This window comes from Dendropsophus ebraccatus, chromosome 1 (assembly GCF_027789765.1).
Source record: "Dendropsophus ebraccatus isolate aDenEbr1 chromosome 1, aDenEbr1.pat, whole genome shotgun sequence".
Classification (NCBI taxonomy): Eukaryota; Metazoa; Chordata; class Amphibia; order Anura; family Hylidae; genus Dendropsophus; species Dendropsophus ebraccatus.
The window spans coordinates 159,276,168-159,295,230 of record NC_091454.1 but is presented as its reverse complement, the minus strand read 5'-3'; the positions used below and the strand labels follow the sequence as shown (position 1 = coordinate 159,295,230).

The 19,063-nt window shown below is 40.5% G+C and overlaps 1 protein-coding gene across 3 annotated transcripts in view; it reads right to left on the bottom strand.

Annotated features, from left to right (window-relative positions):
• The window catches only part of MYO5C (myosin VC), an 84,938-nt gene that overhangs the window by 26,147 nt on the left and 39,728 nt on the right, over positions 1-19,063 (bottom strand). For all 3 annotated transcript variants that reach the window (XM_069982774.1, XM_069982766.1, XM_069982783.1), the window contains 11 exons: positions 17,745-17,956; positions 16,376-16,541; positions 12,050-12,196; positions 9,481-9,645; positions 8,172-8,265; positions 8,005-8,068; positions 7,610-7,790; positions 2,853-2,946; positions 1,589-1,652; positions 1,296-1,376; positions 29-209 (listed from right to left, as the gene is read on the bottom strand). In XM_069982774.1, coding sequence (XP_069838875.1) covers positions 29-209; positions 1,296-1,376; positions 1,589-1,652; positions 2,853-2,946; positions 7,610-7,790; positions 8,005-8,068; positions 8,172-8,265; positions 9,481-9,645; positions 12,050-12,196; positions 16,376-16,541; positions 17,745-17,956 — 1,449 coding nt within the window. The remainder of the gene's footprint in view (positions 1-28; positions 210-1,295; positions 1,377-1,588; positions 1,653-2,852; positions 2,947-7,609; positions 7,791-8,004; positions 8,069-8,171; positions 8,266-9,480; positions 9,646-12,049; positions 12,197-16,375; positions 16,542-17,744; positions 17,957-19,063) is intronic.

Genomic DNA, 19,063 nt, shown 5'->3' with positions numbered 1-19,063 from the left:
TTCCATCTGGTAATGACTGACTCCAAACCTTATTCTCAGAGGTCAACCGTGTAATCTCTTGTCTGAGGACGTCATTTGTTTCTCTCTCTTCCTTCACTGATTTTTGTATATTTCTGATGTCGTCACTGAAGTGATTCACTTTAAAATTTAGCAGTTCAATTTCCTTTTCATAAGCTTCCTTCTGGGTCTGAAAGTGGGTCTCTAGTATTCTATATAAAACACAATGTACAGTATATGGGTAAATGACTATGTATTATTTGCTATCCAGTCTATAGACTACAAATGTTTATTGTGTTATGCAGCATGCACTGCAGAACTCTACAATCCACTGTGTATACCAATTCATCAAATCTACTATAGAGAAGCCCCATTTATTTGACTTTATGTATAAATGGTTTGCCAAAAAATGCACTTGATACATAGAATCAGTGAGTTTTGAGCCAGCTACATGCAAGATCACAATTTCTTAATAAATATATATGTTTAAAGCATACTATTTACGAATGAATACAACATGAATACATGCAGACCTTTGTTTAGCAACACACTGCAGTGAATGGTAGCTTTATTCAGTGCTCATGTTGAATTAGACCCAAGGGCTGTATAAGATCTTCCCAGCAGGTCATAGCAATGAGCTCACAGATCAGTGCGTGATTAATAAGCCTCTACCCGGCTCAAACTCCCTGCAGGAAGGGCCACATGAACAGTCACCGGGTAGGTCATATGGCCCTTACCATCCATCATTCATCAGCTGCATATCTTCTACACAGAAAGAGGTGTAGTCAATAAACAAGAATGAACAAGGATGTGATCGGCTGACCTTATTACACAGGGCAATATCGGCTTGTTCAGTCAATAAATTGCTCTGTGTAATAGGGCCCTTTGTTGTTGCAAGAGGATGTCTGCTGCAATTTACCTGTGCTGTTGCAGAAATATTCAGGAGGAAGAGGGTCATAAGGGGGGGCAGAAAGAACTCTGTATGCATGGTGTTTGCTGTTTCAGTGGTGATGGACAGTATAGTTGTTTGGATAAGTTAAAAAAAGTGAACAGTGTTTTGTGTACTAGCACATAAGACATAAGACTGAAATCAGACAAAGTATTTTTGTCAGAATTTTAGCCAAAACCTAGAGTCAGTCCATAATAAAGAAAAAGCAAATCTTTCTGTGTTGGTTCTTTTCCTGGGTTTGGCTAAAAATTACTGACCAAAATACTATGTGTGAATGTAGCCTGGTGTGTGATGAGTACAGTTAAGTAAGGTCACAGAAGCCTTGAAAGACATCTCCAAAATATCCTACCTAGTTGCTTTTTTCAAGCCTTCATATGCAAACCAAAGTTCTCCGTCTTCATTTATGTTTCCCAAATCTTCTTGAGCGAGTCTGAAGAAAGTCAATAGGATCAGAGAAAAAAGATATTATTATCTACACACTATTATCAAAATGATGCCTCATAATAATACATACATATTTCATTTTTATTTATTTTGAGCATCTAATTCTAACAATATAAAATCCCGCTGTGGATAAAGGCCTAAACATTCTGAGCTCTGGAGTAGTAGAGAACCATCTAGGCAAGATAGGATTTTTAATACCTGTTTTTAACATCTTCAACTTCAAAACTATCCAAAAGTTGTTTAGCCATTTCCGACATCTTTTCTGTAACAAAACAAAAATCAGTGAGTTTGATCAAGGTGTAGAGAATAACATCTGTCTCTCCTTTTTTCTTATCTCCCATATTATCAAAATCTTTCTGCAGATATGCACTACCATACTTATCCGCCCGGAGTGGTGATCATTTGCCTCTTCACACAAGCCCAAAATGTGTCACCTTTTCATTTTTAAAGTGACACTGTCCAAAAACTTTGGACATGTCAGAGAGACACATTAAACTTGTGTTCTTTATTTTCCAATAAAAGCCGCAGATGATGTTGAGCAATTCAGAGCAAATAACAGACAACCATAGGCACTGCTGATACAGGAGGTGCACCTTTAGGCTAATAACAGTCATTATTTATTATAGGAATAATGGCGGTTATTTACCATTAAATGATGGCCGGCCAATGAAAATGGATGTCATTTTGATGGTGTGAGAACATAGCTAAAGGTTATATGACTGAGTTACATTACATAAATCAACGTACAGAAACTGTTATGTTCTAAAGCCCAACAGCCAACAATAGTATCTAAAAATTTTTATTTTTTATGGTTCTTAAAGGGCTACTCCAGAGAAAATGTTTTTTTTTTATGCTTTGCTTTAATAAAGTTATACTACTTTGTGATATAACTTCATTAAAATAAATGTCTTTTTTTTTTTTATTTATATACTATTATTAGAGATGAGCGTACCTCGAGCATGCTCGAGTCCATCCGAACCCGAACTTTCGGCATTTGATTAGCGGTGGCTGCTGAAGTTGGATAAAGCCCTAAGGCTATGTGGAAATCATGGATATAGTCATTGGCTGTATCCATGTTTTCCAGACAACCTTTGAGCTTTATCCAAGTTCAGCAGCCACCACTAATCAAATGCCGATTGTTCGGATTCGGATCGACTCGAACCCGATTCGCTCATCTCTAACTATTATACTATGAGTGGCAGCAAGAGGTGACACAGGGCTCTCTGCTATCACCAATGTTTGCTTCAAGAACTGCAGGGCTGTCCAAGCTCTCGTCCCCACTCCCGTTCTCTGATCAAGCGATGTTTTCGGCTATGATACAGAGTGCCCCCTCCAACCCTGTGTACTGTTTAAGCATTACAATATACAGTACAGAAAAGGAAAGCTGTCACTGTTAGAAGCATTGTGTGGCTTCCATTTATACATTATATTCTTCTTGACTATACATGTGGACACATCTTACCTCGCATTTCATGCTTCTGCATCTGGGCCTGGTTGTCAGATTCCTGTAACTGGGTTTGAAGGACTTCAATTTGAGTTTGAAACTCTGGGATTTTCTGGAGAAGAAACAGATAATGTCATCACATAATAGTCGAGTATCACTACAGTTTTGACATACATAACTGCTGCAGTTACACAATTTTTATACTCCTAACATTAAAGGAAATCTGTTTGCACCTGGGCCTTACCCGAGGTGCTGACAGGGTGCTGTAGTTCGCAAACCCCTTGTGAGCATGGTACCGTTTTGTAATTTGCCCGCGCAGTGGATTATGTACAATCTCGGGTCTTCTACTGTAATGAAGAGTCAAAGAGGAGTTGTGGCTTAGCATATGTGCCACACTCTGGCACACCTCACCCCTCCTTCATCCTCCCCCTTCTTCATGAATAATCTCTGCTGCTCGGCCTCCTGTTCGCTCACGCTTAAAGCCAGTGTTTGTACACTGCTTACAGAGGATTGATTTGCAATCAGATATGGTTGTAGCTCCTAACCTAGCTTTGTTAGAGCTGTGATCTAGGGGTAAATCACCTGTCTGGAAACCTGATGGAAATAAAATATGTTTATTTATTTTTTTCTCATTATTGTATCATTTTTAAAAGAGCAAAGAAATCCAAATCAGGTCCAAATTAGTTTCAAAATTAATTTTTTAAACAATGAAGAGGAGAAAAAAATAAAACAATATATTTCATTTCAATCAGAATCGAACCCATGAAAAAAAATATTAGTGGTCTGTAAACAGATGATTTACCAAAGGTCCAACACAGACTGATCGCAGATCAGTTCTCTGTAGGCAGTTTGTCTGAAATAAACACTCAGAGAGGCCGGGCAGCATAGATTATTCATGAAGAAGAGAGAGGAGGGTGGAGGAAGGAGTGGTGAGGTGTGCCAGAGTGCGGCACAAACGTTGAGCCACAACAACTCCACTTTGACTCTACATTACAGTAGGAGACCTGAGATCCTGCATAATTCACTGCACAGACAAATTATCAAAAGGTAGGATGCTCACTTGGGGACTGCCAGTTTCAGCACACTGCCAGCACCTCGGGTAGGGCCCAGGTGCTGACGGATTCTCTTTAAGATAAGCACATATATAAAAGCAGGAGATGTTTTACTTGGGAGAGTTGCCATTTTGTACATTGGAGAAGCTAGGAAAAAACTTCCATACTTCCATATTTAGCTACAATCCAGCCTTCCCACAGACAAAATTTTTTTTTTCAAATGGCAAAATGAGCTTTAGCTTAAAATGAATCTGTCAGCTGTTGACACTATTAGGGCCAGTTCACACGAACCAAAATCGGTGGAAATCCGCCTGCCTTAGTCTCCTGCAGTGTGTCTATGGGAGGGCTTGCGTGCCTCCGCTCAATTAACCCTGCTGGGTTAATTGACTGTCAATCAAGCAGGCATATGGAAGGGAGGGGGAGTGTGAAGGCGGTGAAGCTCTTAGAATTGCTGGGACCTGGGAACACCTCTTTTACACTTTGCACGGGAGTATTAAAACATTTTTCTGCATTCTAGAAGCACAGACAGATATATAAAAAGGTATCATGTGTCTCTTTGACCTTGCAGCTATATAACAGTGTCAACAGTCTGGAACCCAAATTGCAGCCTTGATATACAGAACTCTCTTTCGTTCTAAATCTCTCTCTCGTGTGAAATTTCCTTTTCATTACAACTGTGATGCATATGTAGTCTTCCTGCAGTTAATAGGAAATCCTAGCTGCTCCCATACACTGTATGCTAGTCGGCCAAACCTGCTGCTGGTAGGGGATTTGATCAACAGTATAAGGTGTATGGGGGCCTCTCAACTCTCCATTCATAGGTGATGTGGAGATGGGTGTGGGCATAATGGATTTTCACAGTTTGACCCTTTTGTTCTTGGTGGGATAAGCTGGTGCCAAAGCAGTCTGGTGGTGGCTTATCCCTCCCTGTGCTGAAAGTTTATATGTATGAGAAGGATGAAAAAAAATGATTGCCAGGCCAACAGTTGTTTAAGGTGTATAGGCACCTTGAGGCAGCCTTAGATATCTAAGTGAAACACAAAGGGGCCTGCCTCGCTCGGCATGCTTTAGACTATTTATTATATGCCAATTCATGGCTGCAATACTAGTATGTGAATATTTGGTGCCAATACACAACACTCCTTTAATAACTTTAAAGAGTCACTGTCGTGAATTTTCTTTTTGCAGAAATCAATAGTCCAGGCGATTTTAAGAAACTTTGTAATTGGGTTTACTAGGCAAATCTGCCATTATCTGCATTTAAAAAGCCTTTTCCCAGGTCCCCCCCTCCTCTCCTTTCTGTCATCCACTGCTTAGAATCAGGAAATCTCAATCAGCTGCATCCAGTCTGTTCTATGAAGAGGGGAGGGGGGAAAAGAGACAGAGCAGAAATGTCAACAGCAGAAAACAGAGAACAAAGGATTACTCAGCAGGGGAGCTATTCAGAGTGCTATTCAGAGGTCATAGAGGTCAGTGGTGACTGTCTGAAGAGAGAGCCCGTGTTGTAGCTTTTAATTAACTCTTTGTTGTCCTGTTTTGGTGCCTCTACTTTCTCTCTCCATAGGAGAACAATGAAGACAGGGGGAGAGCTTCAAACTGCTTTTTCATGATAAAAATTCATTTTTCGACTAATAAACCCAATTACAAAGTTTCTTAAAATCGCCTGAACTATTGATTTCTGCAAAAAAAAAAAAAAAAAATTCACGACAGCGACTCTTAAACACATATTTTATGACTCCTTTTAGTCTTGCTCCTTGCTCTTAACCCTTCTCAAAGCTGCAGACGTTGGCCCATACAGTGTCTAAAACACATACATTTTCTGCAAGCCAAGCCCCCTATTCAGATGCATTCTGTTTCCTAATCTCCACTAGTGTGCATAGGAAAGCCAGTTCTCTACAGTGTCATTACCAGTAAGATCACACATCATAGCTATTCACAGAATACATCATAAATAGGAAGATAACTTTCTGCATTTATCGCTTCTGGAATGTACCTTGCATCCTCAGAGCATTTCCCTGTGATTAATGACAGGAACTATTATATGTACTTCCCCATACAAGACAACCACTAAAACTCCAGTCTATGCCTGAGTCTTTACTATAGATGAGCATTTTGTAGTACTGCATGTAAATGATGCAGATTGGCCAACGTTTTTTTACCCATCATCAGTGTTTTTAGTTCTGTTATTTGATGTTCTACAAGTGCTCTTTATTTACAACTGGTTTTAAAAAGTTTACTGACGATGAGTACTGACACTGGGATAACTATATGTATACGCCACTGAATCCATGCTGTGCTTTTACATTTTAGGCTACTGCTAAAACTTTTTTTTAAATATACATATAAATATATATATATTTTTTTTTTAATTAGCAAATGGTAAAATGAATGCCCCCTGCCCGCCTCTGGGATTGAAATGTCCCTCCCTAGTTTATATAGTTATAGTTTATATGCGTCCTCATGCCGCATAGCTCTGTAACTAACTCCTGCTATCCTCATGTAATGAAAGGTTACCTTTAGTATCTATGCACGCTATTGTAAGTATGTGTCTGGCTAGTCCCATAGTTTGAGTCCTGCTTATGCATATAGTGATGGACCCAAGTTGGCTGTTTACTGCGAACATTGCAGTGTGTATCACTGTATTATATGAGGACATAAAAACTTTCCATGTACATATCACAGATCAACAGGTCACGTCAGGTTTCTTCTGACTTGTATAGTTCCCTAACAATTAGCTGGCATTACGTGTTGAGGATTTTCCAGAAAGCTGTGCAAAGCAGTTATATAATATGTGACATGCCGTATCTGGAACAGCCAGGCAGTGACATCATCTATTTATATATGCAATGTTGAGTTTGGGACAGGCCCAGATGAACGGGTAACTATAGGGTAGATCAGAGTTCAATTGGTTCTTACTATTCTAAAACCCAGAGAAAGCCAAGAGGTGATCAGGTCCAGTTCTAGGGACTTTACCTAGACCAACTTAGAAAACAACAACCCCTATAATATACACTAGGGGGGCAATTGGTTGAGAGGGTTAGTAGTGATATCTGTGGTTGTCTAAAGCATTAGAAAGGTAAAGTGCACAAATCATTACATTTAATCTAAATACTAGAAAGTCATTCTGTTGTCAGCCACCTCTAGGGGGAACACTCTGCACACAGATGTACAGCAGACAGCTTCAACTGAACTAGATTATAGCTGCATAAATCTGTATGCATGGAGCTCCCTCTAGTGGTGGCTGTAAACAGAAACAATTTTCTTACTTAACACTATGGGAGAGATTTATTAAAGATGTGCCCCGGGCATACCTGCTCTTCTACCTGCTGTAACCCCCGCTTACCTGATATGCGGACAAGGCAGTGTGGCAGGGCGGAGGCGTGGCCTCCTCCTATGCTTAATTTATTAAGGTTAGGAAATAGGCGTTAACCAGACAAAAATGTACACCTGCTCCAGAGCAGATTTAGACTTTTGCTCAATGCCTGCCCCAGGCACAGGGTCAGCTGTCTTAACTAAGAAGCATGCGTTTCTTAGTACATCCGGTCTGGAAAAGGGGACGGGCCTTTATCTAAGACTGGTGTATGATGGCCCCTATGTCTGTGTGGCTTCTTCTTTCCAGTGTTGTAGTTCCTGCACTTGAATAATTTGTTACGTGAAGAATGTGTCTGCAGTTTGTATGCCGATTCAATGCAGCAATTAAGTACGAGATGATATATTATTTACCTTTGCTTGGTCAGTCAAATGAGCAACTTGTAGTTTCAATCCATCACTGAGTCTCGTTTGTTCTTCTATTTGTACAGTCAATTGTTTGTTCTTTTCCTTCAAAGCCTCAATTTCATCTCTCAGCTGCTTGATCTGTTTTTCATAGTCCCTCTTTTGCATTTCAAACTGTTTTTGAAGCTTCCTGCATGGAGCGGTATAAATAAGAAAGAATTGAGATTGATAGCTAAGATAAAACTATGGGGGGGGGGGGGTAGTCGGGGGCGCTTCTGCTTTGCTGCCACTTGATTCAATACTAAAAATATATAATAGAGGAGAAATCAATTAAAGAAGAGACTGAAGTGGAACTGGAGAGGTGTCTCCATCTATGGCTGCTGTATTTAATGTATTGTACGTACAATCTTTGCTTTTCTTCTTTCTCCACATCAGAAAATAGCTGGTTTGTGAGATCATCCATTTTATCTGCAGAAAAGACAACAGTTGGACATTGATATAAAAGATGCTGACTACCTTTCTCTCTTTACCCATGCAATGGTGGAGAATCAGGGGAGGCGGGAACACTCACCCTTCATCTCCTGCGTCTTCTCTTCCAGCCTGACTTCTAACTTCTGCTTCTGTTCCAGCAGTTCAGCATTTTGAGCTTGAAGCTTTGATATTTTCTAATGGGACAAGATACAATTTGACTACATACAGTATGTGAAAATCCACATTAATTATTCATCAGCATTCAAGTGGTTTGTTCACACTGTGCAAAATAAAAGTAGAAAAAAATAATAGTAATTAAAAAAAAAAATACACACACATATATATATATATATATATATATATATATATGTATATATATATATGACAGAAACAGTACTGAAGTTCACGCTTTACATGTGTATTTAACAATTCACACCATGACTGTGCTTTCTGAGGAACGGATATGTCAGCAACGTGTAAAATCAGGTGTAATTAGAAGTGAATGAGGTCCTGTGCACAGATATGATGACACTTGATTTTGACAGTCTGTCGAGGTATTTGTGCTTTGGAAGACAAAGTCGTAGTGTGAGCACTAGAGGCGGTTTTTCATTTGCACGTTTTTTGAAGCTTATATGAAGCAGATTTTTACATGTTTTTGAGTCTTTCAATACAGCATGGAACACAGCTGTAAATAACAGACATGTCACTTTTTTGTGCATGGAAAAATAACACGTGTTACAAATAACACATGTAAAGTAAAAGGACACGTGAAATGGTGTAGCATATTCTTAATGGTTTCAATGTAAAACACTGTGGGGGACATTTATTGAGACCAATGTACTTGTATTCTTATATAAGGCCCCCCCCCCCCCCCATTTACTCAGAAGAATTTACTAAGAGATGCCTCTTACTAAGGGTGGTTTTACACACAGCTTTTGTGCGATGTTTTTCTGTCCTCCCAAAATACGCCATGCCTTTGCTGTTTTTAAGATTTAAAAAAATTCCATTGAACTCTATGGTGAGAAACACCACAGTTTGCAGAAAAAAAGTATGTATGGTATTTCATAAAATTCCATTGACTTAAGGCTATCTGGCCACGAGTGCTTTTGCTCAAATAAACGCCATGGTGTTTGTTTTTTTTTTTTTTTTGCAAATAATTATTAAGCTTGTGTGAAACCAGCCTAAAGCTGGCAGGAAATGCGTCTGCCTGGTTTACATCTGTTTCCAGGCCTAAACGGCCTCAGTGAATCATCATTTCCTACATCTTTAAACCAGTTCAATCCTTGCAGGAAACGGACACAACTTTTGGCACAGTATGACAGAAATCTCACAAGTATTACTTCCTCTTTGTCCTATTCATACTGGATATCTGCACACTAAGTGACGGTAGCCACCCATGGCACACCCACCTGCTCAGCCTCATCCTTGTATTTCTTCCCCTTTTCCTCCTGTGACTTCCTCTGTGTGACAGATTTTTCCAGCTCTGATTCGAGTTTGTGGAGTTTATCAACATCATGTGAATAAGTGGCTGCAAGGCTGGTCAGTCTTTCCACCAGTCCATGGTTTTCCTTGTTCTAAAACAAAATGAAGCAACAAGCTTCCATACATTAGTCCATACATTAACAAGAATTGTGAACTCAGCTTATCCAATAGGGTCTTGGCTACCATCTAATATTAGGACATGTGAGTGATCATAGATAAACTCTACTGAGTGACCTACAGTATGTATTGAAGGTAAAGAGGAGTTGATGAGAATACAGGCAAATCTTGCCGCAAATTACAGTAATGGGGAAGATTACAAAGATGACACTATGCCCTACACTCTTTCAATGTGTTTTACATACTTTCAAGTGTCACTCTGGTCCATTCCAAAACTGTTAAATCTAAGATTATACCTCATTCATTGTTTCACTGTACACTTATCCTAGCATTATTTTTGGTCATTATATAACTTGTATATGGCTCTATCTTATCACCATTTCATAGACTTCTATTGGCAGTGTAACTGATTTCTCAGGAAAACTTAAAGTCCATATACTCTCTGTTTTATGGTTTCCTATTAGTGATGAACAAATAAGAAGGGGGAAAAGAGGCTGATAAAGGAGGTGGGAGGCCTATTATATAGTATATAGTTTCTTAAATTTGCTTGCTCTGATGCAAAGTTGTTTGTCATAACAGCTACACTTTAAAGGGAAACTGACAGCACAGTTTCCTATTGCTGATCACACGAGCAGTGCATGCTTACCTTCTGCTCTGCTCTGTGATCTGGCGTGTTCATGAAAAATGTTGCTGACGACAACTATCATTGGCTGTTCATGTTTTCTGGTCCTGACCTAAAATTATGGCCGCCAATCACTAACAAGCCACGATCCCGGCCAGTGATTGGTTGAGCGGCCTGTCAGTTCAGAGACCCGCTCTGAAGCTACAGGAACCGAGCAAAGGGCAGAAGTACTGTGGAGAGGTAATGTATACAGTTTTTTTTAACACAATCGTGAGCCACGCATCACTATTACATGTAATGATGCGCGATTGGTGGCCGATAATTTTTAGGGCGGGACCAAAAGACACGAACAACCGCTGATCATTGTCTCTATTAACAGAGAAATAATAGTCCAAATCGGCCTGAAAATCAGGCCCTTAGTCTCATCACTATCCTTAGCTTTGCCTTTCAACAATAACTCATAATGGCAGCATATATTTTCTGCTATAACATTATTTTCTGTTGTCCCCTCTCTCTTGATGTTAATTATATACTAACATTATTTTCTCTTCTACTTCTCATCTACTCTATTCCTATAACTGGCACCCGATAACGTAGAAATGAAGATACTTCAGCACTTGTTTCCAGCACAGTGACCAGACCAGAAGCTGAAGACACAACAGAGATAACCAATTAGGAATTGTCTCTAATTAAATAAAAACAAAATGATACCATACATCTTAGGTTAATGGGGATTTCCTACAACTGGTTTCACAATAAGCTGCAATAAGTGCAGTTGTTTTTTTTTACACAGATTAGCCCCAAGTAAGTGGGTTTATCCATGTTCTGGAGACTCAACAAATTTTCTGTGCTAAATACTATTTCTTTTTCCTTTACATTTCTTTTCAGTGACGTGGATTTTTGAAATAACCCGAATACTCTAATACTATTATATTGAGCATGTGTTGGAATACACATAAAAAACATGCTGTGTGAACTCGGCCCAAGAGTCTACTGCACATTTAACAACATTCTCCTTTACCTTCTATGGAATCGCCGCCACATGTACATTATATAGCCAAAAAAAAAACCCTACATTTATTAAATTTGTACAATGGAAGACACAGGACCCACATCTGCCTTATTGTGGGGCTCCCATTGGACATATCCACTCATCAAACTAGCACAACATCATCTATGCCATAAATGTTAAAGGGATTGTCTGGGAAAAATTTACTTAGCCTTGCTGTCGAGGCTGCGGGGAACATGTCAGTAATGTATGCTTCCTTTCCTACTCCCTCGCTGCTGCCGATTCTGTTACTGGGCTGCTTGTCCACGTCAGCCCCGGCAGCATGGCTAAGTATAAATATTTCCTGGGCAACACCTTTAATAGTCTGTATATTCTTTAGTCTAGACTCACTGGGAAACTTTTGACATGTAATTGAAATAAATAATGAATTTTTACTTTTCATTTCAATGATTTTTCTAAGAAATTTGTGACCAGTTGGAGAAAGTTTTGTAGAGCGCTGATGAGGCTCTGGGGCTCTTCTGGGTCTCGGCTCCTCCTTTTTGGAAATGTTTTTGTGTCTAGACTGTGTATCACATTCAGGTGGCTGACTGGATTTCCCCTATAATCCTTGAAGGTAGGAAACTTCTTAAAACTCTACCACAAATGTTCAACAAATTTAGGATTGAGTTTTAGTTTACATATAGTAGCATATCACATATAGTAGCATCAAGTCAGAACCAATTCATTCAGTGAGTTTAAGGTCAAATACCTGATCTTCCAGTTTCTTCTGCAGCCGCTGCACCCTATAGGACAGCTGGATATTCACCACAAATCTCCGGATGTTCTGGAACCTACGGCGGGCCAGCCATGCACGTGCATACTTCTGTAGTATTGAAGCCTTGTGATCTTCACGTATCTTCAGATAAGTAATAACAAGAGAAAGTTATATCCAAATTTTAATCCACCATTACCATGAAATAAAACATAAAACGTGTCCCAGTACAAAAAGCACAGTACCATGGTGGCTATATGTGGCTACCAATGTTATAAGGATATATATTAGTGATGGGAAATCTAGTTCATTTTGGAGATTAGTTCACAATAATCTAGTTCATTTAAAAGAGTAGTTCAAAAGATCGACTCATTTAGTTCATATACTTTATTACATCTCCGGCTCTGGGATACTGATAAGAAGTCACTAGAAACAGATCTTCTCTATTACACCCAGAACCTTCAATGTCGGCTGTTTGGATGAGATATTATTTTCATAAAATGATCACATTTCATTAGTTATTATTTTTGTTAATGCAATCACTTATATAACAAGCTCATAGTGTGATACTGCACTCTGCAGTTTATACTGCCTACTGAGCTACAGGAGAACGAATCAGGAGAATCTACTTCATTCAGTGACCTACTGAGCTTTATAAGCGAGGGAAAGGAACCAGGAGTGTAGTTTAATCACATGTATATGGCTGTGCTCAGCAGTGACACCTATGGCAGTTACACGTACTGACACGGTAAGTGTATGAATGAGCTAATCAGTGAACTACTGACTAGATGAACTATTAAACCAAATGCCATAAGAGAGAATCAGAAAAATCTAGTTCAATCAGTGAACTACTGAACCATATGCCAGGATAACCAATCAGGAGAGTCTGGTTCAATTGAATACAAGACATAATAATACGACGAAAATGTCACTATTACCTCTAAATGACGTCACAATTACTGTTCATTCATTTAGTTACCCTGGCTTGCTTACTACTATCCACTCTCAACCTACTGATGATGTACATTCATAGGTTGAATGTAGTGAGAGCCAGCCAAACCAACACAGGTGTCTTAGCTTAGTATACCCCAGTAGGGATGGTCCGAACAGAGTTTGGTTCGGGTTCGTACGAACTCGAACTCTTGGCAATGATTCCCGCTGTCTGCCCACTCCGTGGAGAGGGTGGATACAGCGGGAGGACCGCCTGGAAAACTGGGATACAGCCATAGCCATAGGCTGTATCCCAGTTTTCCAGGCGGTCCTCCCGCTGTATCCACCCACTGCACGGAGCCGGCAGACAGCGGGAATCTGATGCCGAGCGTTCGGGTTCATACGAACCCGAACCTCGGCAATTTCGGACCATCCCTATACCCCAGTAAAATTAACATCAGGAATGATGTAAAAAAAAGGGGTTTATGAAGAGAGTTAAAGAATACCTGTCATTAGAAAACATTTTTGACAAATGACAAAGACATGCAAAATAAAAAACAGAAAAGAGCAACAACAACCTGCAAGTGCCAGAACTTACCGTCTACACCTCCCCAATCATACAAACCATAAAAAACTGCTCTAGAGATTGTTTTTTTTTTTTTGAATGAGGTTTAGTAAACCATTTGATCAAAAAACTGTACCATCTCACCGCATAAGATGAACTTTAGAGAGATGGTCCTACACAAACAATGTCCTCTCTTGGGCTTAAATTAAAGGAGAAGTCCGGCCAAAACAATTTTTTTTATATTTTATTAGTTATGGAAAATTAGACAAATTTCTAATGTACATTAATTATGGGAAATGCACATATAGGGCTATTTCCCTTAATTTAGTAGATCAGGGAGACTTCAGATTCTCTGAAATTCTGTGACGTCACGAACCGGGGGTGTAATTCCAATGGAGTGTCCAGCAGGGGGGCACACTATATATAGAAGTCAATGAGTACCATTGACTTCTATATATAGTGCGCCCCTGCTGGACACTCCATTGGAATTACAATGGATGTGTATGTAATGTAATATACAGTGTATGTAAATGTAATATACAGTATGTTTTTAATTGAATACATTTATGGAATACTTAGTATTCCATAAATGTAATCAATCACTACATTTGCAGGGCACCGAGCAGGGAGGGTAAGAAGTGCCATCTACCTCCCCCCTCCGTCCGTGCTCGGTGCTGCTGCCATACATACACACTGTACTACTCCCCCATCATTTGCTCATAGTATGAGCAGATAATGGGGGAGTAGTACCAGGTCCGATCTCCATGGTAAGCCTGCCGAACCGCCGCTCCCTGCCGCCGCACTGGACTGCACTGAACTAATTCTCCCATCAACTGCTCATTGTATGAGCAGGTGATGGGAGTAGTAGCTGGATTATCGCTATCACATTGCCGCTGCTGATGCGGCCGAGCGCAGGGGGAGCCGCTCATCACAGTGCAGCCATCATGCCCCCTCCTCCTTTTTCCGGGATCCGTCAAACTTCCCCCTATCCCATGGCTGACTCCCCCCGCCAGGCCTGATCGGAGAGCGGCGGCCAGGCGGGGGGAGGCTGCCATGGAATAGGGGGAAGTTTGATGGATCCCGGAAGAGGGGAAGCGGAGGGGGCATGATGGCTGCACTGCTCCTGTGTGATGAGCGGCTCCCCTTGCGCTCGGCGGCATCAGCAGTGGCGATGTGATAGCGATAAACCAGCTACTACTCCCATCACCTGCTCACACTATGAGCAGTTGGTGGGAGTAGTAGTTCAGTGTAGTCCAGTGAAGTGGCGGGTGGCGGTGGGGAGCAGCGGTTCGGCAGGCTTACCATGGAGATCGGCCCTGGTACTACTCCCACATTATCTGCTCATACTATGAGCAAATGATGGGGGAGTAGTACAGTGTGTATGTATGGCAGCAGCACCGAGCAGGGAGGGAGGGGGGAGGTAGATGGCACTTCTTACCCTCCCTGCTCGGTGCCCTCCAAATGTAGTGATTGATTACATTTATGGAATACTTTGGGGAGCAAGGACACTTGCTCCCCAAAGTATTCCATAAATGTATTCAATCAAAAACATACTGTATATTACATTTACATACACTGTATATTACATTACATACACATCCATTGTATTTCCAATGAAGTGTCCAGCAGGGGCGCACTATATATGGTACTCATTGACTTCTATATATAGTGCGCCCCCTGCTGGACACTCCATTGTAATTACACCCCCGATTCGTGACATCACAGAATTTCAGAGAATCTGAAGTCTCCCTGATCTACTAAATTAAGGGAAATAGCCCTATATGTGCATTTCCCATAATTAATGTACATTTGAAATTTGCCTAACTTTCCGTAAGTAATAACATATTAAAAAATAGTTATGGCCGGAGTTGTCCTTTAAGCCTACAACTGGTCATGAAGGATCCAACTAAACTCTGTTTAAAACATTCACAGGAGATGGGTTGAGTGCAGGGCAACAGGAGGTAGCCCCCACACACACACACGCACACACACACACGCACACACACACACATACACACATATAACACAAAGCAAGAAAATTGCCAGCACTCCCAATGCCTCTATTCTCACTGTCTAGGTGCATGCTGCTGTGGCTAATATTTCTGAGGTCACCTTAATGCAGTGAGAAGGTATACTCTATTTAAAGAAATGGTTTCCTAAGAACCTAATTTTTTAAAAAAATCTCTAGAGGAGTTTGTTATCATGTATACAATGGGGGGAGTATACATGGTACTTTCTAGCACTTACAGGTTGCTGCTGCACTTTTCTGTTGTTTTTTTTTTTTTTATCCGACAGAGACATGTCAGAAATTTTAATTGGTTGGGGTTTGAGTGTTCCAACTGTGACCAATTGGGAGAACCAGCAGGGACATGACCTTGCTGCCATGTGATCCTCTCCCTGTTCTGTGTCAGTGTAAGCTGGACAGCTCTATAGACTTACATTATGCAGCCATCCAGGTCATGTGACTCAGAGCCGGGAGAGAGCACGCTGAGTATGGACTTTTCCGGGCTTGTCATGCTCTTAACACTCCCAACCAATAAAAACTTTTTACATGTCAAAAGTTTTTTTTTCTAATGACAGGTATGCTTTAAGGCTATGTTCCCACTATGGGATTTTATCGGGAAAGGATGACCATCTCTTAAAAATGACAGCTGTCTTTTACCGATAAATGCCAGAACGTTCCCATTGCATGAACAAGCATGAATGTTATGACTGAGTATAGTTGCCCTTGAAATGCTCTGCATGACAGCAGATAGTACAGTGTCCCATAACAATGCAATGTTGTCCACATAGTTTAAGTTAGCAGAGGGTGCTATAGATAAACATACCTTGCGGTACCTCTTTCTTGCCAAATAACCTCGCGTGAAAGCTTGTATGGTTACAGTGGCTACTAAAATAAGCTGGTATATTCGACGCACTAAGAAGCCTCTGCAGTATTTCTGGAGGATGATAGCAGCCCAGGTATGTTTAATGGCAGTGGCACTTATTGCTTGTCTGGAGAGGAGACAAGAAGAAAAATGAAAATAATTGTCCTGTGTTGGATACAGGAAGAATTCTTATAACTTTTATTCATACCACATTTCGCTACAGATCTAATACAATACGTCCTCAATTTAAAAAACCCTAGCAAACCCAATGGTGAGATGTAGAGATGAGCGAACGATCTCAACGAAGCAAAGCACTTTGTCTGATCAGCGATCCGCTCTTCAAGCCCGCCGCCTTTTAATGCTGCTCCGCTCCCTGCCACTCCTCTCAGGATAATTCTCTCAGAAAATTCTCCCAGTCTCCCAGGATTGGATCCATCTTTTTCCTGGAACCTGGAGTAGAGCGGCAGGGAGTGGAGCAGTGCTGAAAGATGGCGGGCTTGATGAGCGAATTGCTTTGTTGAGATCAGCGATTCGCTCATCTCTAGTCAGATGTTATAGAAGTCCACAGTACTCCAGCAGTCCAGATGTGAACACAGCAGCTTCTTTAATGTATATACACTGATTGCAAACTGGTTTGTGTTTGTTAGCGCCATACAATATAGTGCTGGTGTAAGATATTATAGTATTGAATGGGGCACCATTGCAATACCATGCTCTATAATTAGGTATGTCATTACAAGACACTGCCATCTTCTGCCATGATCATATAACACACTCTGTTAGCCTAGTTAGGGTTCATGCTAGCTCTGGTGTCACACTAAAAGGTAAGCATATGCACTGTGGAACAATGGTTAAGAATTGAACACCAGATAGACAATGGATTAACAACAGACAGACGTTACCATCGCCTGATGGTTTGTGTGTCGGGGGGGGGGGGGGGCATGGATGAGAGCCCTGAATGTGGTCACTCTTGGGGGAAGGGGGGGGGGGGTTACAGATGAACTAGGAAACCCTAATCTGATTACTGCTATGAATTTGCCCCAAATACTGCTCCCAAAATATGCTACTTTGCAGAGACAAGCACAGGACCAGTAGAAGAGACATTACAGAGCACTGCCATATGTTGCCATGATCAGCCTTTCTGACACCAGTTAATTTAAAGAGTAACAAAAATGCCAGAGTACCACTTTATCAAAAAAGAGGGTCCTTATGTAAAGGGGGGGGGGGGTCCTATATAATCTTTTTCTTTGCTTTTAAACAAACATCTATTGTATGACTAAACATAGTGTGGATATTTCCATATCTTGGTGTAATATTAAGGTTGGATTACCTTACAGCCCGTTGTCCCCTGAAGTACTGCTGTATAACAATGGCTGCATTTCTTGCTCGCAGGAACTTCTTCCTCTGCACCCAGCCCCTAATATTCTTCTGGATCATAACACAGGCATTCCTCAACTTGTCCGACCTTAATTTTTCTAAGTATGCAACTTGCCCAGCTCTAAAGAAGATTTTAGTTCTGCCAAACTGATACTGGTTGGAATCCTGGAGACAAAGACAAATCTTATACATAAGAAGAAATATCACTATCAATGCCATTCAATGCGTGTAATACTGGTAAGAACTGCAGCTGTCTGCGTCTTCCTCTCATCTATAAAGAATTGTATTTCCACAAAATGAAGAGTACATAGAATATGTGCAGACCTAATGTAAGTCATTTATGAATATAGCACACACAAAACCAACTGGTTTTATGCCAAATTTATCTCAAGACCATTTAACAAATGGCTTTTTACTTTATTATCTATTATTCTATTTATTATACACTTTGTACACCCCCCCCCCCCTAAATCTTTTCTGAGGATAGGCCATCAATTAGGCCCCTTATGTTCCATTTTTGATCATTCTGTTAAATTTCTCTTATCTGTAACCATAACAGTTCTACAAGTACAAAGCTTGAATAAGATTTGCTTGGATATTTGTGTGGTTTTAAAGCCATCTACTGGCCACATGACTTACTGCATTATAGCAAGAGGTGCACAACTTTGCTTGATCATGATGTTAGACTGTACTTTGTGGGTGCCCTGATATAAAATTATTTTTATATTCTGAAGCTACCTAGTAACATGCAAATATTGAATATCAACTTAACCCTAAATGATGCTAGTGCTTTTCAAACATTAAAGGGGTTGTCCCATGACTGGTGATACCAATGAAGCAACAGTTTACCTACTCCAACTCTACATATCTAGAGGTGCCCACTCTCCATGGGGAACACAGCATCAATCTTTGCTGTACAATACAACAGCAGTGTCCCATTATCACTCATTAGGCATTCATCAGTAGTTAGACATTATGTGAGGGGAATTTGCCCCAAGGTAAGCTCACACAATTTGAAAAAAATGTGTGCTAACTCTTTGGGAGAGTTCATGCTTTGTTTCAAATATTCATTGGAGGTGAAAAAGACCCCAAGAATAGAAACATTGACCTTGTTTTGGAATGGCTGCTTTCCTCTCGGAGCCCACACTTTGCCCTGGCTCCCCAAACATTCTTTTTGGACTGCCTATGCTCACATACACCTAACAATCTCATCTTATGAGGCTTTATGAGTGTCTGGTGGATGGGTTTGCATGACACCTGCCATGTTCTTAC